Here is a 22,040-nt window from a genome sequence, read left to right as displayed (position 1 = left end):
GTCTCTAGGAAATTCCGGTTGTAAAATGAGGTGGATATTGCCTCTAGGCCCCCCTATATTTAGATTCAATTTGCTCGTCCTGCCGAAAAATTGAAATTTTAATCCAATTCCATAACTGCTCAAGATGGCCACCTTTCTACCGAGCATCGATGCGTGCACTTTGTTCGACGGAGTCGCGAGACCGGAAGAGAGGACGTTAGGACAGGTCCTTTTAATTGGGACCTCCAGGGGCCCAGGATGGTCGCGCGTGCCATATGCAACGTCTTCGAGGGGCCTCCTGCGGACATCATTGTCCTGGATAGTCCTACAGAAGGCACTGAACCGTGAAAATTTAATGTCCAGTTCCTTCGTGGGGCCAAAGAGGAGTGTACTGTTACCACGCAAGATGGCGGAAGTCGGATATCCAGGCCTGTTCGATGAAGCAGCTGGTTGGATCCGTGGGTGGTCTCCGTGTTGTCCCTTTGCTCTATAAAACTTGAAGAGTTACATCCAGGTGTAGATTAGAGTAGAATCTTAACTATGCTTTTAATTATGTTAAACACTGATGTTGATGCTGATGAGAATAAACAATTTCACGAGCAAGAGATACTATTTAGATAAGGATGATTGAGGAAAATGGTGTAGGGAGATTGAAGGAGATTGTTGAAAGATAGATACGTGGTTTGCCATTTTATTTTATGTGCAACACTGTAATCTATGGAATAGCCACTTCCTGCTGCAATTGATTCCAGCAGAGGCTAAAATCAAAACAAATTTGTCTCTTCTCGGTTGTTCCATTGTCCGAAGGAATCCAGCCTACAAGGTTTACAAACTATCTCTTTGTCTGTCGTCTTACCTTGGCAAGGTAGCGGTCCTTATCCCAGGATCAAGTGCACGTCGCGTGAAACGACAGGGAGGAAAGATTCTTCTGCAAGGTATTCCGCAGTAAATTTTATTGTTCGACGACAGGGACGAGCCAGGTTGGATAAATAAAAATCTTATCGCTGCTTGTACCATTTGTCCTTTCTAAAAATACGATCAAAACATGTGAAAAAAGTAAAATGATTTTTTTAATAATTTCTGCTTCAAAAATAAACAGAGGTCAGTGGCTGAGGAGGAGAAACGAGTTGCCATTCCCACGGCAGGATGCTGCGACCACTTTCGCTATTATCCAACATTATCCAACGGATTGCGAAACGCATAATGGGTTCGTGTCGGAGATATTTTCAATCGAATCTTCTTGAGTCATTGTACAACTAGAGGAATTTCGTTCCACTAATTGAGTTAGAAAGTGTGCATCTTAATAAATAGCCTTTAATTAGAATATAACATGAGACTCTGACAATGAGATTCAAATCTTCACTTGGTACTATTTTGGAAAATTCAGTATTTTCCTGAAATAAAATAAAATCAATCCTCATTTATTGTTTTATATATCTATTTCACCTGCGTCTCTAGAAACAAGAAGAATTTATGCTACTCATAAACAGTAATGGCATAGTGTGTATTTCGCTACGATGCACCTGAAGGGAACGTTGTTCTTCCAACACCTGTTCTCTACACCTGATGTCGTATTTTGTATATCCCTGTATCTCTTATAACCCTATACCCTCATCTTATATCTCTCTATCCCTTATAGCCCTGCGTCCCTTTATCTCTTTAGGTTGACGCGTTAGGTGAACATGAAACCTATCTTTATAAATTAGCCGCTTCGCGCTGAAACGCGTCAGTCAGTCTTTGGACGTCGTAAAAAGAGGAGGATGTATTCTCATTTTTGGTCGCAGCGTTATCTATACAAAAACGGTGCAAACTACTCAACGAGTTACCGATTGACTTTCCGAAACAAAGGAACAGTAGTACTTTTAATTAGGAAAGCGTCGAGGCTGAACTTCGAATTCCGCATCGGTAAAACAGGCCATGGTTGATCGAAAATTAAGCTGAACAGAAACTGATTTAAGCATCACCTGAATTATTGCATCCAACTAACGGCATGATATACTACGTTACCTTTCGCAAATAACTAAATCAAACATGTATGCTAGATGTATATGTACATAATCACCGACGAGATACTACAGTATCTCGTCGGTGCTATGGTCGAGAGCAGAAAACGAACGAACTGCGCCTTACAGAAAAAACGAGGAACTAAATTTGTGGTCTGTTTTACCTTTTCGACGTCTTTCGCGAGTGACAAATCAACGAAATCGTAGAACACACTATTTTTCTGAACGAAAGTTTGTACACCATCCCCTGAGTTAGCTTGTATTTTGGTGAATTGGTAGAGAGAAATAAATTGTTTGTTAGATTTCAAATGACATTTAATGGTATTTAATAAGTAAAGTATGTGCTTTAAATAATCTTTTATTTAGCATCATCTGTACTCTTAGATTTTCATTTTTAGTTTGTATATAATATATCATAAACTGGTTTTGGAAGATAATCACTACACAAAGCTTGTATTCTTTCTTTACGTGAAACTGGTGCATACCTTCTCATTGGAAAAGTTTTCATCACCCCATCTGTTAAGGCTCTGGTTACTGGGGTTAAATCAGCTTCTATTCCTTGTGTATATTTTTCAAGAGCTAACATTTCTTTTTGAAATAGTTCTTCTCCATATTCCTTGCGGGTTTGGGGATCTAATTGAGTCCACATTTCTCTAGCTTGTTCTAATAATGCACTGTTATCTTTTAACCATGCATTTCCAGATACATATTCACTGGTCTCAACAATAACCACATCCACTCCCCATCTTCTCATTTCTAATCTAAGACAAGCCCCCCAAGCTTCAACTGCAGCCTAATATATGTATGTATAATATTTCATTATAAGTATAATAAAATGGATAATACAGATTTGAGGAAATTACCTTAACTGCACAATAAATACCCCGAACAGGACTTGGTATTCGAGCTAGAAGGCTGCTGACCAATACAACACGACCTTTTGATCTTCTAATTAGAGGTAGAAAAACCTTTAAACAGAAATTATTTCATATATTTGGGTAATTATTAATATAGCTGTATATAATAATGAATAATTTTAATAGTACTGTAGTATGATTACTTGAGTTAAGCGAGCAAGGCCGATGAAATTAATGTCTATGCTACGTTTTAATATGGAAGGAGGTACCCATTCACATTCACCTAGAGTTACCCAAGCAGCAGCATGGACTAATGCCCATAAACCTAATACAAACAATATAATGAAATTTAAGAATGTTGATTTGATATTTAATATTGAAAAGGAAATAAAATATTAAACCTGGTGCACCATCTGGCAAGTTTTCATTCACATAAAGAAAAGTTGAGTGGATATCATGTTCACTAGTTATGTCCAGTTGTAATACATGTAATCTGCCAGAAGCTTCTTGCTTTAATTTTTGCATTGCTTCATCTTCATTTTTGGTGTTAAATCCCGCGAAAACGGTAAATCCCTTTAAACATCAATTTATAGGTATGTATAAACATAGGAATATAATAGAAATAAATGATGGTAATTGTTGTAACTATTAAACTTTTCTTACCAATTCATCTAATTGTTTACTCAAAGTATATCCAACTCTTGAATCACATCCTGTAATCAGAACTGCTTTCCCTGCAGCAGTTACCTGTAAAACACACACCATAAGTATGTTAGTTATAATTATTGAACACAGGTGTTAATATATAATTTTAATATAGATTAATAAACATTCATAACTTTTGTAATTTTGTCTTACCTTCAGATTGTGATAAAACAATGTAGACCCTATGGATATAACTAATAACAATAGAAAAAGCACAAAACTAGATGTTTGTGATATATTTAATGTATTTAAAACAGTTGCTAAAATGACTGCGATTGCATGTGAAAATGCAATTGGAAGAAGACATCTTTCTGCTAATTCCCATGTTTGACTGTCATCTGGTTCTTTATTTCCACTTGATAAAGGCATCTCCGGTTTAATTTTACTAATATTTTAAATAAATTTAATCGGATCCATTCAAACTTGTGGCTCAGCTAAGAGCCCTAACTGGGCTAACTCTGAGCTAACTTTAAACTTAAAGTGGTATCTAGTCTCATTGATCTAAATTTAACCACAGTGCTGTGTCTTAAATGCACAGATCCTAGTAAAATTATATTCTGTTTTATTAGCATTATTATTTAAAAAATTTTTTCTTAATTAAATTGATTTTATTTAACTGTGTAATATATGTTTTTAGTTGCTATTACATAGCAATGTATAAGTACCATACTTATTAGCAGATGCTGATACCATTTGTATCAATGTAATTTTTTATTTATTGTATATATAATACACATATTTTTTAATGAGCTATAACATTGATTGATTTCTTTATGAAAAGCATTTTTTCCACTTATTTTTATATTTATACTCAAAATTATGTACATTTTATTATATGCATTCATGGTTCTGAAAATAAATGATTAAATATTATAATTAAAGTAGGTCATGGACATATAAAATTTGAAAATAAATAAATTAATCTGTTCATAGAAATTTATAGTGTTCAATATTTATTCAGAGAATGATCGGTCTACTAATGTAAACAATTCATCTGTCGTTAACAAAAAAAAAAAGATGAATACCAGAGTGGGGTAGGTTATTGATTTCTGTGTGGGTGCCATGTTGGGAGGAAATACCATGGAGGGTGTCTCTCGGACATACCATACGCAGTAGTCTACAGAGAATATAAATAGGAGAGGTAGTTGCACCATTGACCCAGTGTTGAGTTGACATACGGTCAGTTCAGTCACTCAGTCGTAACTTATCTTACGCTTTTCAAGTTTTTTATCTGTGTATGTGAATTATTAATAATCTTAGTAAGACCCTTACGAAATCAACAATCCAATGCAATCCAAAACACTGCCCTTACTTACTTACGTTTTAATTGTACAACTTTATACCCGAATTACCGGCATGTATTTAGTGTTTTAAGTATCGCTGCAAACGTTTTTCTAACAAACATTAGGTAAATACTTCTGACAGTTGTTACTTGTGTAAATGAAATATCTGATACGATTTAATTTATCGGTAACATTGATAAAGTAATGTGCAACGATTATCAGGCCTTAGTAGCGGTCAATTCTTTTGAAGAAAGTAAACTTTTGATGGCATAATTTCATACGTTTGATCGATATTTGATCGAACTAGTAAAGTACAAAACTAAACGGACTTCTTTGGAAGCAGTTTTTAGATTGCTTTCTTAGTTGTTATCTAAAGCAATATGTCAGAAACAGCGGGTATATCGCAAGGATTAGGAAATCCTTACAAAATTGTTGACCATGCCAGAGAAAAACGAAAGGGAATCACAGCTTCTTCCCTAAAAGAATTGACTAGTATTGCAAGGAGTCGCTTGTCTTTGCCTTTGGATGCAGAACTTACAATTGTTCTAGAACAAGATGGTAAGGCTAACTTTAATTTCATTTGATTTAAATAAATATAATGTATGCTCACTGTTAATTTTTCAATAGTTTTTATTTATATTTCTTTTATTAAATATTATAGTGTGTCATTTTTATACTAGGAACGGAAGTAGACGATGAAGAATACTTTGCAACGCTAGAAAGAAACACCAGTTTAATGGTTCTCTATGGAGAACAAAAGTGGATAGCAGCAGGAAGCAGTAAAGCTGCTTCTCGTTATATTGTTGTTGATGATGTAGATAATATAGAAGGTGGACAAAGAGATGAAGTTAGAAGACGTCGGCCTCCAATAGAGCCATTAGTTTCATCATTGCATGGTGATCCATCTCATATATCATTACTTGGTGGAAATGATTTAGAATTACTTAGCGATATGGACCCAGACAGCTTAGCTGATATAGTGCCTGACAGGTATATAATAAATAAATTTGAAATTCGATTTAATATTATAAAATATGTTATTATTTAATTTATACATTGTTTTAGAATCTTCTTAGAACAATTAAAAGAAGCCTCAGGCAGGTTTTTGGCCGAGAAACGACAAGCACAAGAGTCAATGGCACTTCTTCAGATGTATGCAAGCAGTGGTGAGATGGAGCGAGCGTAGGCCATGTGGGGGGTGGGCGCCCTCACATTGGCTAATATGTATCGAGTGCGACGTCGCATATTTTATAAAGGTCGCCAATTACAACAAACCTTAATCCTTTTCTGGAATTGAGCCCATCATGTTTATAGCATAACAGTTTATTGTGCCATCTTTTACCATCACGTTATTCACAAAAATTGAATACTTACATTGTCCATGAAAACTTAAAAATTCTTCTATGCAGAATTTTGAGTAATGCAATGGCAAAGAGACATGTACAGAAACTAAATTTCCATCTTTCACCGATGGCTAAAAATTATTTCCGAAATGTTTGCAAGTATTTATTAAATATATGAACCTTTAAATTTATTAGCAGAAAAAAAGTGTATTGAAAGTTGATGCTTGTCCATATTATAATTTTATACAATAAGAATATCTCATTGTATTTTTTGTTAATAGTAATTTGTTTTCTAGTCTTTTTGTTTTGTACGAATCAGTGGTATATATATGCCACTTTAATGCTGTTTTGTAGAATTTGGTATAAGGAATTGCTTCACTGCAAAATGAGGTCTTATATACATATGCATAGTTGTACACATGCAATTTAACTATTAAATAATCTAAATGTACTACATACAAAAATTATATAGGAATATCATGTCACAGAAAACATTCCGTCACGATGTTGTCATATCAGTATTACTAGAAAGACGACCTGTTTGATTTACGAAATTTTGTATGTAGAAATATTATACCAAGCTTTAGTTCAACGAAGATTGATGAAATGTTTAAGACTGAATTTATAGAGAAAGAGTGCATCCCCATTACAATCACCAATTCATTGAACACTAAATTTAGTACTGTAGTAGATAAAAAACAATATCAGCTCTTTGATACCGAAGTTATGCGTTTGATAAAAAAAATTGCAGGAAAAAAAAGAAAATGTGCACATGTTTCTGAAAAGATTATGCATATGCAGATCAGTATTGCATCAGAATAAAATTTATGTTATTATATCCATATTTGTAAGAAAAAATTATAATATTCTAAAGTATTAACTTAATTTCAAGCAAAAGGTTTAATGCTTATGTTCATTCTTTGCAGAAACATTTTAAAGAAAACGTTGTGACACTCTTTGATATATACCTTAACATCTGTATATTATAAAATGACATTTACATTTATTGTCATTTGGATATTTAAAATGCAACGATCAGTATAGGCATATTTAATAATTAATAACATCCAAATGAGTCGGTAATTATAAATTTGTTCTATATGTAATTTTTAATAATCTTTCTTTACAGTGTATTTGGAAGGAATAATATTTTATTTACATTTTTTTAAGACGTACTAGAAAACAATTAATATATTTAATAGAACTGCCAATTAAAGGAAAACCAATGCTCAACAATATCCTACCCATTAAATCCTCAGAGTACCACGCTTTTTTAATACCGATATTTAACACATTATATTAAGGTAATATTACTAATGTTATTATTATTAGTATTATGATTGTTATCATCATTATCTATTATATATTTGAATAATATGTAACAAAATACATTCACATAAATTAAGTTTTAATTGAATGTAAAAAATTGCTGTCTATGAGTTGCTGTAATGCATTTGAAGCATCTTTCGTTCGACTGCAGGCGATACGTAATTGACAAACAGCTTCTTGAAGAATTAATTCATTTTTTAGCAGCTGTCGATTAACAGTTGACAATTCTTGAATGGCAGTATTAACTGTTCCTTCAACCATTTGGGTAAAGTCTCTATCCAATGTTTTGTTGCATTCATCTATGTTATTATAAAGTATGTCAATTTAAATACTAAAGATATTTTCATAATTAAACATCATACATTTTTATGTACATAAAATACATAAAATAGAAAATGCTTTAAATAATTAAAATTTTAGGTCAAATAAAATAAGCCTGAATCTGATAGAAATTTATATCACATTAATTATTATGTTACTGGTAATTTTCTGTAACAAACTTATTAATTTAGGTATAGCAATGCATATTGTATTACAATAACATTAATAAAATAATGTTAAAAAGAAGAAATACTTTTATCTAAAATAAATATTTTAACTTACACAATTTCTTATGAAGTAAACTATTGTATTTTATAGAACACTTTTTTGATTTTGGTACCTCGGCATAAGGCATACAAGCCATAGCATCCACTGCATCAACGACACTGCTAAAACTTGTTCCATCTAATAAATAATAAATCAATTAGAAATTTGTAATTGTTTTACAATAATTTCATTTTCATATTTAACAACATAACTTTTGTATGCATTGAAAGTCTTACCATCATCAGATTCTGAAGCTTCACCAGAAATTATAGTACCACAATACTTAGGTGTTTGTACAGAAGGAAATCCTGTGTCCTATATAAAATATATAATATTTGTTATTTCTTATTTTATAGCATGCATAACTATAGAAATAACATACAGTAACAATGCTTCCACCATCATCATCTGATTCTGATGCTTCTCCAGAGACAACCACAGCTTTCAAATCCATGCTGAAGAAGTAAACTTAAAATTTGTGTAAGTAATACTTGTATACCGCAGTTCACTAGAGTCCATAACTGCGAAAAGACCAGTTTTCGTTCTTCGCGCATCTCTAGTACGCATCTTCGCCCTGATTGGCGATACTCCCAAACGAAGTGGAAAGCGATTCGCGGAGAGCTCGCTGAGTTCCCCCACCATCTTCCAACCTGCGCAGCTTAGTTATGGACAGTTATGGACTCTGGTGACGGCAGGTATATATAAGTACCTTTTTAATATTATTGAATGAAAAATGTTAGAACGTTTGAGTATCAAAAGTTATTTAAAAATTAAGAAAACTGTAAAATTTTGTTTCTTATGAAGATAAACAAAGTTTTACATTTGATTGATAAGAATAAAATTTCAAATAGAAACCAACTTAACCTATGCTTTTAATTATCACTGTGCATTCTAATAGAACTTATGTTCTAATAAAGTTATATGTTCACATTAATGTATTATTATGTTATATTAAATGTCAACAACAAGGTAATAGAAAATAAGGATATTAACTTTTATTTGTAAATTGTGTATCAACCAATCAATTGTACTCGCACCTAATACTTGGCAAGTATATGTATGTACATATATGTATATGTATACATATGTACTTGTTTGTTATATACCTAACAGGAGCTTTATAAAATGGAGATACATATAAAGAGAATTATTATTTTTTTAAATGGAAAGTTAAATTTGATTTTGTTATCATACATATAATATATACAACTAAAATAAGGAATATATTTAATCAATAATTAAAGTTAGCCACGTAAAATGTCTAGTTCTTCAGGTGTAACATGCATTCTTAATTCTTTCTCTCTTATCACATCTTGAACTTGTGTAAGAATTTGAGGAGCAACTTCAGCTGCATCAATGTAGATACTTCTAGCCCAAGGACACTGTGCAACACTTTCATGATATACTTCCTCTCCCTTTTTTTCACACAAGTTATATTCTCTAAGAAGAAGCATGTATAATCTCCATAACAGAGGACAACACCTAGTGGTTGGTATTCTAGAAAAAAAATTTGTTTTTTGTACTTTTATATATGCAATATGAAACATCAATAAAAATTGATTAAAAATATACCTTGCAAGTGTTTTATGAAAATGCAACAACTTGTTAATTGCTGCATTCATACTAACAGAATCTTTAATTTCTTTTAAGAAATGAACACGTTTACGACTTGCTAAACACATCGCAAGTGCTTTCCATAATGGAAATTTGGACACTTGAGTGTTACATTTCCAAATAGGTGATTCACTCTGTTAAATAAATATTAATTTTATAAATATTACATACAAAATTTGTTACATTATAAGCATGCAATTTTTTTTAATGTTATCATTTTTACCTCAATACAAGCCCATGTTGAGAGAGCAAAACAATTATTTGGATATAAATTTAACATATCATTTAATTTCTCTTTTAAAATGTTTTCCTCTTTGGTCTGTTTGCATTGTAATTGTAGAAGTGCAATTAGACTTTCATACAATAGTTCCTGAAATAAATACGATGCATTCAGAATACTAAATATATGCAAATGTTTCTACCATGAAAATGAAAATATAAAATACAGTACCTGTATATAATGATATTCCTTATAATAATTTATACAGTTTTTATATATGCTCATAATTCTGTTAATATCGGAATCTCGAATGTACAAAAAGTATACGTAACATACGATTGTATCACATTTAAGATTTGGTAAAAAATATGTATCTTCTTCATTTTCTATAGAATTTTCTTCTAATAAAGTTTTTACACAATTTTCTAAATATTGTTCTACAATCAGTAATTGGTTTTCACTATCTCCAGGTACTATTTGTTTCATAATATTTAATATTTGTATTCTGTGTGTCTCTTTATATGTGTCAGAATTAAGTAAAGTTTCAATGAATGTTCGATACAAGCTAAACAAAGCCAATTTTTCATCAAAATTATGAATTTCAGACAGACACGTATTTTGAGATCGAATCGCTGTTTCCAAAATGTTCACGCAATTGTCAAATCTACCCATTTCTTTTTCTATTAATGCATATTCTCTATAGAAATGTAAATTGTTCCTATTTGTCTCTTTTTTTAAAAATTCTTTTAACGTTGTTTTTAATTTTTTTCCTCTGTAAAAAGTATGATATTAGTTATATGAATATACTGGCATATGAAATGAAAGCAAATAATACTCTTACTTGTTATCATATTTTAAAGGATCATCTTTATGGAAAAAAACAAGCAGTTTTTCAAATCTTAGCCACCAAATGTACATATTCGTACGTTGCAGAGATGGTAAATGTTCCGCAATTGTGAAAAACACTTCCCGTATAAAATCTAGGTACGATTCTTGCGCAGGATGGAACATAAGATATTGGGGACCTGATGTCAAATGTCCTTCAAGTATACCATCCAACAATTCCTTTCTTTGGCTATGACCAGTCATTTCACCTGCCATAGGATAAGCAAAAGGAAGTAACATCTCCAAAGTTTCTATACCCCATTCAAATTCTTCTAAACATAACGTCTAAAAAAGTATAAAACATAAGATGAATGTGATATGAAAACTGACACAGATTTTTTCTAAACTTTATGTATTGAGGCATACTTTGAACATATAGTCTCGAGTAGGTAAAAGTGGAACTTTAAGTAAAAGTAATGCGTGAATAGCCATTCGGAAATTTAAGTTCCTTGAAAGTATAGGATGTACAAAATCTGCGACATCATCCGGTATAATAAATCTTCGAGAATCACCAACTAATTCTAATTCTTCTCTGCTGACACTAATCCAGTGGCAATTCTCTCTCAATGATTCTGTTCTTTGCCATAACTGATTAAGTGGTAATTTTGACATTAATATCACTTCCTCCATTCCAACTGTAAATTAACAATATTAATGGGTGATAATATTACGATTAATAATATTTTATATTAATTACAAAACCACTTACTTAGCTTTTTTTCATCAATAGTTTTTTGAAAAGATAAACTATCTTTACCCAAGCTAAGATTTAAGCTGAGATTCAGACGTATTGTTTCCCACATTTGTTCCCAAAGCCCAGTATGCCTCAGAAATGTTAGAGACCAGTACAACATTTCTGTTTATAATAAGTTGAATGTTACTAATTTTACTTGGCAGAAAATGGAAGTAATTTATAATTTAGTACATACGTAATAATCGTTCATCGTAAATATTTGGATTTGTCCTAGCTTTTTGTTTTAAAATACAAATACATTTTGAATATAAGTCTAAAACTCTTGGTACTGTACACATTGCTACTGAAGTTTGTGTAGTCATAATAAATGTTTGCCATAGAACAATGTTTCCAGAATCTTTACTAATTAATGTTTCAAGCTGTTTTGAACACTCATCAGCTGGTAAGAGCTCTCCCATGAAAGATAATTTTAACTTTAATAGTTCTATAGATTCTACATTTTTTTCTATTGCTTTTTCAACTATAGACAATTTCTTTAATGTCAGTGCTCGTTGGACATCCTTTGTTGTTTGATATTGTTGAAAATATCCTAACACATCCTGTAAATGATATAATTTTAACAAATTATAATATATAAATTAATGCAAAATATACCTGAAATTCAATATATTCAAGCCACAATTTAATGTCATTTGGATTTTCTGCTAATTTTTCATTATATTCTTTAGTTTTAGCTTTTTGTAATTCTTCCAACTTAATTTGCCACAAAGGAGTGCATTCCTCTTCTTTAGATTGACCAGTAGTAGATTCCTTACTAATAATATTGCTTTTTTTTTTATTTTTTTCTACATGATCAATATTTTTTGTATAATATCTTTGATATGTGTCTTTCTTTAAATGTCTGTGTGAAGCAAAACCAATAGAATTCTGTTCAATATCATAGTATGGTCTTACTCTAGAACAAAGGGTCTTTACAGTGCTATTTCCTTTATCTCTATACTTGTCTTCAAAATACAGATTTTCCACTTCTGGTTCATATGGTGGTTTCTCATGTTTTTCATGCTTTCTTTTCTCTTTTTTTCTCTTTTTGATATGTTTAAGTTTTTTCCTTTCATCTAATACAGATTCTTGTGTGCTTAGAGAAGTAACATCATGTAAGATTTCTTGTTTGTTTGCATAATTTTCATTTAGAGTTTCATCTGAAGAGTCAGAAGAAAAGTCAACAAGATTTCTGGATGAAATCTGTTCCAGATAACTAGAATTATGCAACCAACTTGATTCGTTTCCTACAATTTTAAAATAAGTTTATTATATTAAAAGCAATTTCATAATCAAAGCTAATTTATAAAATATTTTATTAACCTTCTGAAATAGTGTTTGGTTCATTTGAATCTGAAGATTTAGGTGTTTCACCAGAATAAGCCGGAAACAAAGACATGTTTTTTTAAATGTATATTATTAATTTCATAAAATAAATAACATTTCTTGTTTTCTACAAGTTGTTCATGCATTAAATGCTCATCAATATCAATAATCCTTCTGTCAAGATTAAATCAGACATGGTTGAAACTTTATCCAGTGCCTGTACAAAGTGGTGTATGATTGGTTGAATGAAATACGCGGTAAAATAATTCGAAGGTATCTCAAGATTAATAGAAATTATCACAATTGTAGGTTGCGACAAACTCAAGGCCATTGAAAATGATGTACACCGTTTTGAGGATAATTACATGGTTTCAATGCATATTACAGTTTCAATGAAACCGTCAAACAGATAAGTAAGTGAAGACGTCACCCATCTTATTTAGAAAGTAAATTACATTATGTTTTTTTACTTTTTTACATAGAAAATTACAAACATTTCTATTAAGGTTAGAAGTTGTATATTAGTTGAATTGCTATTTACCATATCTTATTTAAATGTTTCGCAAATTTAATACTGTGCGGTTAGTTTTTGGTGCTGCATATTCGTCCACAGAGGCATCTGTTATTCCAGCTAAACTATCCAGAGTAAGTTTTCATTTGTATTTGAAACACTGATTACATATTTGGTTTTTAATTTGGATAGAATGTACTATATACATATATAGTTATTTCTTTAGTACTGTATGTTAGTTCATTATTACAATTTGTTTATTATAAATCATGTAAAATGTAATCACTATTATTTTTGATTTATGTTATCATAGGTGGAACAGTTTAGAGAATTATTAGACAGCACATCTAATAATGATATTCTTACGGATTCATTTGGAAGACATCACACTTACTTACGTATTTCAATTACTGAACGTTGCAATCTGCGATGTAAGTATCTATCTATAAAAGAGATATGTATAATTTGAATTGAAATGATAATGCAATATACTATATTTATTATAGGTTTATATTGTATGCCAGCAGAAGGGGTTAAGCTAACAAAAAATGATGGTATTTTAAAAACAGAAGAAATAATTAAAATAGCAGATTTATTTGTCAAAGAAGGTGTACGCAAAATACGTTTAACTGGTGGTGAACCAACTGTTAGGAAAGATATTGTTAACATTATTGGTAAATAATTAAATTACTGATAATATTTTTTTATTTATGTTTAATACATTTACATATTTTATTACAGCTGGCTTAAAACAGTTGCCTGATTTAAAGCAGGTTGCAATCACTACCAATGGGTTAACATTAACACGTCAGTTACCTGCTTTACAACAAGCTGGGTTAGATGCATTAAATATTTCGTTAGATACTTTAAAAGAAAATCGTTTTGAGCAATTCACCCGTAGGAAAGGTTGGTCTAGAGTTATAGCTGCAATAGACCTGGCTGTTCAGTTGGGTTATAATCCTGTGAAGGTGAAAAAATGTTTAGCACTTTAGTAAAATGTTGTGCAATTAAATGTTAATGTAATGAAATTATAAAAAAAAATTTTAGGTGAATTGTGTTGTAATGAAAGGTTTTAACGACGACGAACTAATCGATTTCGTAAATTTAACAAAGGATCGTCCAATTGATGTGCGTTTCATTGAGTACATGCCTTTTCAAGGAAATGAATGGAATCAGAATAAAATGCTTTCCTTTAATGATATGAAAACAATTATTAGGGATGTATATCCCGAGCTACAACGTCTTCCAAATGAATTCAATGATACATCGAAAGTATGTAATATTCATAAAATTTTATGATGTGAAATTTATAGTTGCGTATATGGTACTATAAAAATACTTTTTTTAAAACAGGCATATCATGTTCCTGGATTTACAGGACAAATCGGATTTATTACGTCTATGAGCGAACATTTTTGTAGTTCATGTAATCGATTGAGGATAACAGCAGATGGAAATTTAAAAGTATGTTTGTTCGAGGGAAAAGGTGAAGTATCCCTCAGAGATGCTTTACGCAACGGAGCGTCTGACGATGACTTGAAGGAAATAATCGGAGCTGCGGTACGACGTAAGAAAAAGCAGCATGCAGGTATTATCGTTAATTTGATAAAAGATTATCTTACAGTGTGAAGTATTGCGAAGCGATAACGTTTATATGTTCTCGACAATATGTGTGTTTCAGGAATGTTCAATCTATCCCAGATGAAAAACCGGCCAATGATTCTAATCGGGGGTTAGTCCATTAACGTGGAAATTTTATACTAGTGAAAAATATAGTTTCACTGAAACTATGAGTACAAACGTTATCGCTCGGTTTAACTATAAATAATAACGTAAAATCGTACAATGAATTAATAAATTTAACTATACTTGTTTATGCTTGCAGTTGAAAAGATACGCGTACACGTCAGAAGTGATAAGAATTCACGAAACAATAAGTCGCGTAATTTAACAGGCGCGAGAATTTCGTTAAAGAATTATGCAAGCATAAGACTATTCTCTTCGTTGTCGCACGTGGACGAAAGCGGTAAAGCAAGCATGGTAGACGTTGGTTCGAAAATTGAAACTAAACGCGTCGCGATTGCGAGAGGAATCGTACAGGTTGATTCGACTATAAGTAAATTGATAAACGAGAATAATATAAAGAAAGGGGACGTATTGTCTATAGCACAGTTGGCGGGAATTATGGGAGCTAAACGTACCCCTGATTTGATACCCTTGTGTCATCAACTTTCGTTATCCTACGTGAACGTGCACTTGCATTTAAACGCAGAATTACATCGAGTAGAAATTACAGCAGAAGTTAGGTGTACTGGTAAGACTGGTGTAGAAATGGAAGCTTTAACGGCCGTAACTATTGCGGCATTAACAGTATATGATATGTGCAAATATGCGGCTTCTCCGAAATCGATGAAAATAACTAACATAGAACTAGTTTCAAAAACCGGTGGTACCAAGGGTGATTTTATTAGGAATTAACCATTCCAAATTACCGCATAATATATGTACAATCGAGGGATTCTGTAGTGTATTATATGGGCTACAGTACTATTTAACTCGTTAAACGTTTATGTACGTTTCTATTTTCTCATTATACATACAATTGTTATTGTTAAAAGGGTTTGTACCGATATACGTGCGCATGTACCTCGAAGAATAAGGAATTTTATTTAATCAACGTATACCGGATCATTGTTATGCAAGAACGTAAAGTTCGGTTCTTGTACATTTGGTTATACAATTGTTTTGTAATCTTTACAAAAAATATGAATGGTAATCGGTGTATGTATTTGTTGAATTCTTATTAAAATGTTAAATTATAATCTGTTGTTTATATAAAAATACATATTTATGTGAGTAGTAGTTAAAGCGTTAAATTCTCTTATCAGAAAGGAAAACAGGATATGTTTTACCGACAGAACTCGAATTTTTTTATAATTAAAGACCCGATAAGTGTGTCAGATAAGGATGATAAAGGCAGACCGAGTTGTCGGCGCAATCGCAAATATCGGTTGCATCGCGAGGCGCCACTGCACCCTGATTTTAGCTTTTTCGTTTCCTCAAGCCAGGACTAGCTTTCAGTATTTGGAACGCTGTCGGAACGCGTTGTTCTCGAACCAAATCCTTTGTCGTCTTTCCACCGATCGAGCGTGAAAACATTTTCGTTTTATAATTATAAAAAACATTAAATATCATACCTTCTTTTTTACTACGAATAAACGCGTTATTATTTTTCAAATAATAAAAAAAAAAAGAGAAAAAAAGAATTGTATCGCAGTACAAAACGATGGTTTTCTGTTGATGTGTCTCTTTATGTATAAAATTATAGTTGCCGTCGTTTTACGCTGAAATTAAAGTTTATTTCTTTTTAAGTTTCGTGGGTGATCGTTTGGTTTACATGAGGGAGAGTATCCGGAGAGTATCGTTCGGAAGACGAAGGATGAGAAATGTTAACGATCAAGGGACGATCGTGGAATCGTTAACGATCTTCGACGATTTCTCAGAGTTTCGGGGGAATCGAAAATACAACGAGTAAAGATGAAAGAATCCTGTATATAATAAAAACAATGGCACCGTTCCATGGCATGGCCCTTATACTGCTTGGAATCGGATACCTGTTACACGCAGAACCTCCTTCTAGTCACAGAAACTTAGGTACAAGAAATATTAATCATATATAAAAAAAGATGAAATTTTTCGATAACGTTTTACCGAAAATTGGGCCAATTTCTTTTCGTTGAATTACCATCGCGTATCGCGTTTACTCGATTAAGTAAATTAAAATATAGCTCTTTCCAAATTTCGTCCGGTACACAAGTTCTTGTCTGATGTTTGTGCTCGAAAATAAGTTGCCATTTTCCGAAAGTTAAATAGCGTGACGCGCTTCAATCGTCGAGCACTTTTGCTCGAAAAACACGGATAATAAAAAGGCAAAGGTTTCCGAGGGTTCAAGCGAGATGCCTGAATTTTAGCGGTGCAACGAGTCGACGATGAGAAACCCGATAAAGGGGAACGTTCACAACGAGGGACGAAGAGGACGTATTTTTATATAGATTCGCCTCAAAAAGTGACCGCCGTTGTTGGACAAAATGTTGTGCTGTTGTGTCGTGTTAAGAATTTGGGCAACAGAACCGTGAGTATCGTCACGTTTCTTCATTTTCCTTTTTTCTTTTCAATAAAGTCATGCTGTATCGTCTTGTAACATACAATCCCACACGATATTATAATAGCTTGTTGCGGATCAAATGATGGATTCGAAGATTAATAATATTATTAATCAAAATTTATTACATTGTTCCTGATTGCAATTTGTCAGATTAATGTTATATTATCTATTCATCAGCTTCATTTCCTGCAAATATTGCATTTAATTATCAATAACTTTTGTTGCAAAATGTCCTAATTGAAATCCGTAGAGGAACAATAGATGAATTTCGCTGTAGACCTTTGTTTGCTACAACTGACAACCACCCATTGTACACGAAGGACTATAACAAAGGGTTTATGTAGTCATTATCGTCAAACATCAAGGTTTAAATTAACGTAGCATAAATGGTATTTTGCGAAATTTTTCTATCATCGAATCGCCTGGGAGTTCGTACATTTCGAAATGAAACATCTAATAATGCGCAACAACCTAATATTTCCTAAGTGCAAGTAGAATTACATTTCCTCGAGTATACATCGCGTCGTACACCGTACTTCCGGTACACTTCCTTCCAAACGATTAAAGAAAAGGAAACAACGCGAACTACGTCGTACCGCGTATTTTTCTCTCCGCTTTTTTTTCCCGCTGTAAAATATTAAACAATAGCGACGCTAGGATTATCTCGAAAGCATGTTGTAAACGAGGAGGTCGCGTTTTCCCCAACAGTTGTTGCAATTAACATTATTCTTGGGAAAAGTGGAAACGGGTAGCTGATTGCGATGGATAGCTAAACGGTGGACGAAATATCCCGTATTCTGATTCAGATATTGTCCCAGGTGTCTTGGATTCGAAAAAGGGACTTACACATCTTGACGTCCATGTTGGTGACTTATACGAGTGACGCAAGATTTAGGATAATCGGCAATCCGGAGCGCGACGACTGGAATCTGCGAATAGATTACGTACAACCACGGGATGCCGGCATTTACGAGTGTCAAGTTAATACAGAACCAAAGATTTATAGGGCGATTACCTTGAAAGTTTTAGGTAAGTTCCAATTGCTCTTCGAGCATTAGAAGATGAAATCGCGTTAGACTTTTTACGGGCATTTGATAATTCTCTCGTTGGTATATCAGACGTTCAGGCGAAGATCACCGGTCCCGAAGAACTGTACGTGAAGAAGGGTAGCACGATTAGCTTGACTTGCATCGTGGAGATGCAAGACATTCCTCCGAGCAACGTGACTTGGTACCATGCCGGTGCCCTGATCGATTTCGATGGTCCAAGGTGCGTTCGAGGAAAGACGAAACGGTGGTTATCGGGATTTCTAATAATGCGTTGAACGTTCGACAGGGGTGGCGTTTCTCTGGAAACTGAGAAAGGTAAGAACGGGACGACGAGCAAACTGCTAATCACTCGTGCCATGTTCAACGACAGCGGAAATTACACGTGCGACGCGAGCAAGGTGGCCCCGGCCAGCGTGATGGTTCACGTGTTGAACGGTGAGGATGAAACACGCTCGATTAAGTCCCGAAGGAAAGCTTCTCCTCTTCATCGGCGCAAAAAAATCCGCCGCTTTATTCCATCAACCTCTCGAGATCCCTTCGAAGCATCAAAGAACCTCGAGATACTTTAAGAACATCTATCTCGCGAAAGATCCTTATCGCAGAGAGTCTACGCAAGGAGAAATTTCCATCGTTACGTTGCATGCAGCGATGGGATTAAGATGAAAACGAAATGAAAATTAAAACTTGAATAAGTCTGATTTATCCCTTTACGGACAAAGAGATTGATATGCAAGACGCGGGGACGCGTCTATAACTTTTTAGATGAAAATCGGAGCCCTTCATATTTTTTAATTAAATTTAAAAGACAAAGCCCCTGATTTTGCCCACTGATGAACGCGACTCATTTCTATGTCTGTTTAACGCAAAGATTAAAGGCTGATGATATGGTTATTAACAACTTTGTTGTTGGCTTAATCCCATCGCTAGTTGCTCGTCAGAATGCATGTATACATATAAAGTGAACAGATAGTTGAGTGGTTTAAAAAGGAAGAAACGTTACACGGTAACGTCCGGTAACACCTGTTCCTTCGATGTAGCCGGAGAACAATTGTTGTAACTCGCGAAACTCGTTACAGTTTTCTCGTTAACGAACATGCTTGGAAAATCGGGAGAACGAGAAACAAGCGCGAATTGAAATTAAACCACGAGCTGTGTTCTCGTTATGTAAATTCCTCATTCGCCGTTGAAATTTTCTCAATTTTCCACGAAATTTCTAATCCTCCAATCCCCCGGTGTCCCAGTTCTCGAATGGTGACGATAGTTTGGACCGTCTCTGAATCGAGTTTCTTTTCAGGCGAACATCCTGCGGCGATGCAACACGGTGGCACCGGGAACATCAACAGGAGAGCGATTCTCTTCAGTTTACTCCTCTTGGTGGACACGATATTTCGATGAACGACCACCATTTTTCCTGGTGGCAGAGTTTTTACAACTGCTGGCAACTGAATTTTTTACGAATGGTATTTGGTTTTGAAATATTTTATTATTAAAAAAAAAAAAGAAAAAATGAACTGTTGCAATAGACCTTGTACGGTGTTCATATGTGTTTTTGTCATCTTTGCCACTAACGATAAAATTGACTGTAACATTCGTTAAAAGAATAAATTGCGATTTGTCTGTTAACGAATATCCATTTTGCCATAATTTCTTTCGTCGAGCAAAATGGGAACAGATATGTGACAGTTTTTTAAGTTAATTTCCATGTAACGTTGACACAACGATTCGGTCGATCCTGGTACGATTAACCAGATTATCGGTATTAAATCCGTACCACGTTTTCCGATAATGGAAGAGACAGTTCTAAAGTCCGGCAATGCGTAGGTAGGATGGCACACACGTCCCAACGGGGACACAGAGCGAGCATTGGCTGCTGGTGGTCTCATTTTATGCAAATCGCACAGAAGCATCTGTTAGGTGGCCGCCACGAAACGGAGACGAGGACACATCGCCAATGTAAATTCATGGGGAAACCTCTCGGATCCTCTCCTCTTCCTTGTCCTGCTGACCATGATCACCGGAATATCCGGTTGGATATTGCCGGTACCACGGACAACGGCGATGTACCTCGTCTCCTTCGATGCTCTCGTCTCCAAGTTTCGTCTTCTACTACAAGATTAACGGACTTCCCGGTAATCCCTTTCGACACTCTCGAGAAACCTTTCCATCAGCTTAGATAAGGATTTTTCCTAAGTAACAGGTAAGTCAGATAAAAGTATCAATTAATTTTTAGTAGTTCTCGATGCCATTGGCTTAACTAGGATTTTTCTCAGCTGAACCTGCTCACTCGGAAGTTTTCAAATGTTACACAGTTGAAAATTTCTCGAGCGCTACTTCAACGCGTGGTATAATCGTGAATCAGGAAACGGATAAAGAGTTTCGATGAAATAGGAAACTCGGCAAAGCCCGCTTTCGATTATTAGGCTATCTCGTGGAACGGGCAAGTTTGCAAGTTGATCCATTCAGGTCTTTATCCGGTTTAGCAAAGCATTTAAATTTACGTATATAATGTCTCTTGAACCGGCTCGAAATCTGGTATGAATGTACTCTGTGTATAAAGCGGCAGTGAACGCGGTGCTTTGCATTCCTTTTCCTTTATGCGACGCGAAAACCGAACGAAATACAAAGCAAAACAGCTTCTACTTAATCCCGTTATAAAAATTTAGATTAAACGTCAACGAAATTACTTACTGTTCGAACTGTCGATGAATTTTTAATACTCTTCGCGTTGATTAAAAACACTCGATCGACACGTCGAGCAATGTTTATAACAAAATCGATGAATTCTATCGCAGGAAGATTGAAAAATTATTATAAATAGGACAAAAAGGTTTTTCTCTTCGCAAGATTAATTTTAGGTATATAGCCTGTCCAGGTGAAAGTTCGGCGAGATTCTGAACACCATTTGTTATCCGGAAGTTAAGTTGGCGTTAGATTTAGAACGGCAGGCTGTTAGGTTTTCAGGCAAACAGGGGTTTTAGTGAATTTGTTATACGAGAAGATAGTCGCACGGTCTACAGGTAAGCTTCTTCTTACGGTATCTAACGACTTGCAGGGTCGAAGTTAATGAGCTCGAACAGGGCGACCGTAATTTTCGCAGCGATCCGTTCACCTTCTTCTGGCTTCTTCGCGAAATTCTATCCTTCCACTTAACGCTTTAATTTCGTCAAAAGCAATCACAAATTCAATGTAATTAAATAATTAGATTAAAAAATTAAAATTTAATATCGATAAGGGATCTCAAGCCGATTCATTGCTTGCTGTAAACTTTAATTTCATGAGGCACAAGTGGCTTTTGGAGATAATTTTCTGTTACGAATTAGCGATAGAGTTTTCGCGTGTGAAAATTGGTTGTTTGACGAGCAACGATCTAATAGAAAATACTTGTTTCGATTTTCCGCGTTTTTCCTCGCGCAACAAGATCGTCTCGTGTCACGAGGCGCGACGCTGAAA

The 22,040-nt window shown here is 33.9% G+C and overlaps 6 protein-coding genes across 13 annotated transcripts; 3 read left to right on the top strand and 3 right to left on the bottom strand.

Annotated features, from left to right (window-relative positions):
- Nucleotides 1–2,324: 2,324 nt before the first annotated feature.
- On the bottom strand, nucleotides 2,325–4,336 carry LOC114871821 (D-beta-hydroxybutyrate dehydrogenase, mitochondrial). Its single transcript, XM_029178276.2, has 6 exons — nucleotides 3,698–4,336; nucleotides 3,503–3,586; nucleotides 3,241–3,412; nucleotides 3,043–3,164; nucleotides 2,846–2,950; nucleotides 2,325–2,775 (listed from the first exon to the last, which is right to left on the bottom strand). Exons 1-6 carry the CDS (start codon nucleotides 3,911–3,913, stop codon nucleotides 2,377–2,379), a joined length of 1,098 nt encoding a protein of 365 aa, XP_029034109.1. The 5' UTR covers nucleotides 3,914–4,336; the 3' UTR covers nucleotides 2,325–2,376.
- Nucleotides 4,337–4,405: 69 nt separating this feature from the next.
- Nucleotides 4,406–6,425, top strand: LOC114871826 (DNA fragmentation factor subunit alpha-like). 2 transcript variants are annotated; one of them, XM_029178288.2, is made up of 4 exons: nucleotides 4,406–4,952; nucleotides 5,050–5,385; nucleotides 5,508–5,817; nucleotides 5,893–6,425. In XM_029178288.2, the coding sequence occupies exons 2-4, from the start codon at nucleotides 5,208–5,210 to the stop codon at nucleotides 6,011–6,013; spliced, it is 609 nt and encodes a 202-aa protein (XP_029034121.1). In that variant the 5' UTR covers nucleotides 4,406–4,952; nucleotides 5,050–5,207; the 3' UTR covers nucleotides 6,014–6,425. The 2 variants fall into 2 exon arrangements, with proteins under 2 accessions (XP_029034121.1, XP_029034120.1); XM_029178287.2 differs by having other exon boundaries at nucleotides 4,406–5,385.
- Nucleotides 6,426–7,126: 701 nt separating this feature from the next.
- LOC114871827 lies at nucleotides 7,127–9,199 on the bottom strand. Of its 3 annotated transcripts, none has more exons than XM_029178289.2 (5): nucleotides 9,081–9,199; nucleotides 8,470–8,555; nucleotides 8,324–8,402; nucleotides 8,103–8,225; nucleotides 7,127–7,798 (listed from the first exon to the last, which is right to left on the bottom strand). In XM_029178289.2, exons 2-5 carry the CDS (start codon nucleotides 8,539–8,541, stop codon nucleotides 7,572–7,574), a joined length of 501 nt encoding a protein of 166 aa, XP_029034122.1. In that variant the 5' UTR covers nucleotides 8,542–8,555; nucleotides 9,081–9,199; the 3' UTR covers nucleotides 7,127–7,571. The 3 variants fall into 3 exon arrangements, with proteins under 3 accessions (XP_029034122.1, XP_029034123.1, XP_029034124.1); XM_029178290.2 differs by having other exon boundaries at nucleotides 8,470–8,542; XM_029178291.2 differs by lacking the exon at nucleotides 9,081–9,199 and adding an exon at nucleotides 8,952–9,045 and having other exon boundaries at nucleotides 8,470–8,542.
- Nucleotides 8,741–16,198, top strand: LOC114871823 (molybdenum cofactor biosynthesis protein 1). Of its 4 annotated transcripts, XM_029178280.2 has the most exons (9): nucleotides 8,741–8,782; nucleotides 13,175–13,278; nucleotides 13,348–13,510; nucleotides 13,690–13,807; nucleotides 13,883–14,050; nucleotides 14,118–14,344; nucleotides 14,424–14,648; nucleotides 14,730–14,964; nucleotides 15,262–16,198. In XM_029178280.2, exons 3-9 carry the CDS (start codon nucleotides 13,421–13,423, stop codon nucleotides 15,852–15,854), a joined length of 1,656 nt encoding a protein of 551 aa, XP_029034113.1. In that variant the 5' UTR covers nucleotides 8,741–8,782; nucleotides 13,175–13,278; nucleotides 13,348–13,420; the 3' UTR covers nucleotides 15,855–16,198. The 4 variants fall into 4 exon arrangements, with proteins under 4 accessions (XP_029034113.1, XP_029034114.1, XP_029034112.1 ...); XM_029178281.2 differs by lacking the exon at nucleotides 13,348–13,510; XM_029178279.2 differs by having other exon boundaries at nucleotides 13,175–13,510.
- On the bottom strand, nucleotides 9,292–13,094 carry LOC114871822 (nuclear exosome regulator NRDE2). The gene is made up of 10 exons (XM_029178278.2): nucleotides 12,863–13,094; nucleotides 12,155–12,786; nucleotides 11,736–12,099; nucleotides 11,516–11,662; nucleotides 11,173–11,441; nucleotides 10,763–11,091; nucleotides 10,153–10,693; nucleotides 9,925–10,071; nucleotides 9,660–9,835; nucleotides 9,292–9,584 (listed from the first exon to the last, which is right to left on the bottom strand). The coding sequence occupies exons 1-10, from the start codon at nucleotides 12,936–12,938 to the stop codon at nucleotides 9,332–9,334; spliced, it is 2,934 nt and encodes a 977-aa protein (XP_029034111.1). The 5' UTR covers nucleotides 12,939–13,094; the 3' UTR covers nucleotides 9,292–9,331.
- Nucleotides 16,199–16,335: 137 nt separating the features above from the next.
- Nucleotides 16,336–20,128, top strand: LOC114871825 (junctional adhesion molecule B-like). Of its 2 annotated transcripts, none has more exons than XM_029178286.2 (6): nucleotides 16,336–17,030; nucleotides 17,348–17,508; nucleotides 18,360–18,570; nucleotides 18,660–18,810; nucleotides 18,877–19,025; nucleotides 19,885–20,128. In XM_029178286.2, the coding sequence occupies exons 1-6, from the start codon at nucleotides 16,943–16,945 to the stop codon at nucleotides 19,983–19,985; spliced, it is 861 nt and encodes a 286-aa protein (XP_029034119.1). In that variant the 5' UTR covers nucleotides 16,336–16,942; the 3' UTR covers nucleotides 19,986–20,128. The 2 variants fall into 2 exon arrangements, with proteins under 2 accessions (XP_029034119.1, XP_029034117.1); XM_029178284.2 differs by having other exon boundaries at nucleotides 18,348–18,570.
- Nucleotides 20,129–22,040: the final 1,912 nt, after the last annotated feature.

This window comes from Osmia bicornis, chromosome 1 (genome assembly GCF_907164935.1).
Source record: "Osmia bicornis bicornis chromosome 1, iOsmBic2.1, whole genome shotgun sequence".
Taxonomy (NCBI): domain Eukaryota; kingdom Metazoa; phylum Arthropoda; class Insecta; order Hymenoptera; family Megachilidae; genus Osmia; species Osmia bicornis.
This window is presented reverse-complemented; position numbering and strand designations above follow the sequence as displayed.

Coding starts and splice junctions, on each gene's coding strand:
- LOC114871821 (XM_029178276.2), bottom strand. CDS start 3,913: ATGCCTTTATCAAGTGGAAATAAAGAACCAGATGACAGTCAAACATGG. Junction 3,587..3,697: donor TGTTTTATCACAATCTGAAG/GTAAGACAAAAT, acceptor TGTGTTTTACAG/GTAACTGCTGCAGGGAAAGC. Junction 2,951..3,042: donor GCCTTGCTCGCTTAACTCAA/GTAATCATACTA, acceptor TTCTGTTTAAAG/GTTTTTCTACCTCTAATTAG.
- LOC114871826 (XM_029178288.2), top strand. CDS start 5,208: ATGTCAGAAACAGCGGGTATATCGCAAGGATTAGGAAATCCTTACAAA. Junction 5,386..5,507: donor AATTGTTCTAGAACAAGATG/GTAAGGCTAACT, acceptor TTTTTATACTAG/GAACGGAAGTAGACGATGAA. Junction 5,818..5,892: donor GCTGATATAGTGCCTGACAG/GTATATAATAAA, acceptor ACATTGTTTTAG/AATCTTCTTAGAACAATTAA.
- LOC114871827 (XM_029178289.2), bottom strand. CDS start 8,541: ATGGATTTGAAAGCTGTGGTTGTCTCTGGAGAAGCATCAGAATCAGAT. Junction 8,226..8,323: donor AGCTTCAGAATCTGATGATG/GTAAGACTTTCA, acceptor ATTATTTATTAG/ATGGAACAAGTTTTAGCAGT. Junction 7,799..8,102: donor TTTACTTCATAAGAAATTGT/GTAAGTTAAAAT, acceptor ATAATAACATAG/ATGAATGCAACAAAACATTG.
- LOC114871822 (XM_029178278.2), bottom strand. CDS start 12,938: ATGTCTTTGTTTCCGGCTTATTCTGGTGAAACACCTAAATCTTCAGAT. Junction 11,442..11,515: donor TATTGATGAAAAAAAGCTAA/GTAAGTGGTTTT, acceptor GTTAATTTACAG/TTGGAATGGAGGAAGTGATA. Junction 10,694..10,762: donor CCTTTAAAATATGATAACAA/GTAAGAGTATTA, acceptor TACTTTTTACAG/AGGAAAAAAATTAAAAACAA.
- LOC114871823 (XM_029178280.2), top strand. CDS start 13,421: ATGTTTCGCAAATTTAATACTGTGCGGTTAGTTTTTGGTGCTGCATAT. Junction 14,345..14,423: donor TGGGTTATAATCCTGTGAAG/GTGAAAAAATGT, acceptor AAAAAATTTTAG/GTGAATTGTGTTGTAATGAA. Junction 14,649..14,729: donor AATTCAATGATACATCGAAA/GTATGTAATATT, acceptor TTTTTAAAACAG/GCATATCATGTTCCTGGATT.
- LOC114871825 (XM_029178284.2), top strand. CDS start 16,943: ATGGCACCGTTCCATGGCATGGCCCTTATACTGCTTGGAATCGGATAC. Junction 17,509..18,347: donor AGAATTTGGGCAACAGAACC/GTGAGTATCGTC, acceptor ATTCTGATTCAG/ATATTGTCCCAGGTGTCTTG. Junction 18,811..18,876: donor ATCGATTTCGATGGTCCAAG/GTGCGTTCGAGG, acceptor AACGTTCGACAG/GGGTGGCGTTTCTCTGGAAA.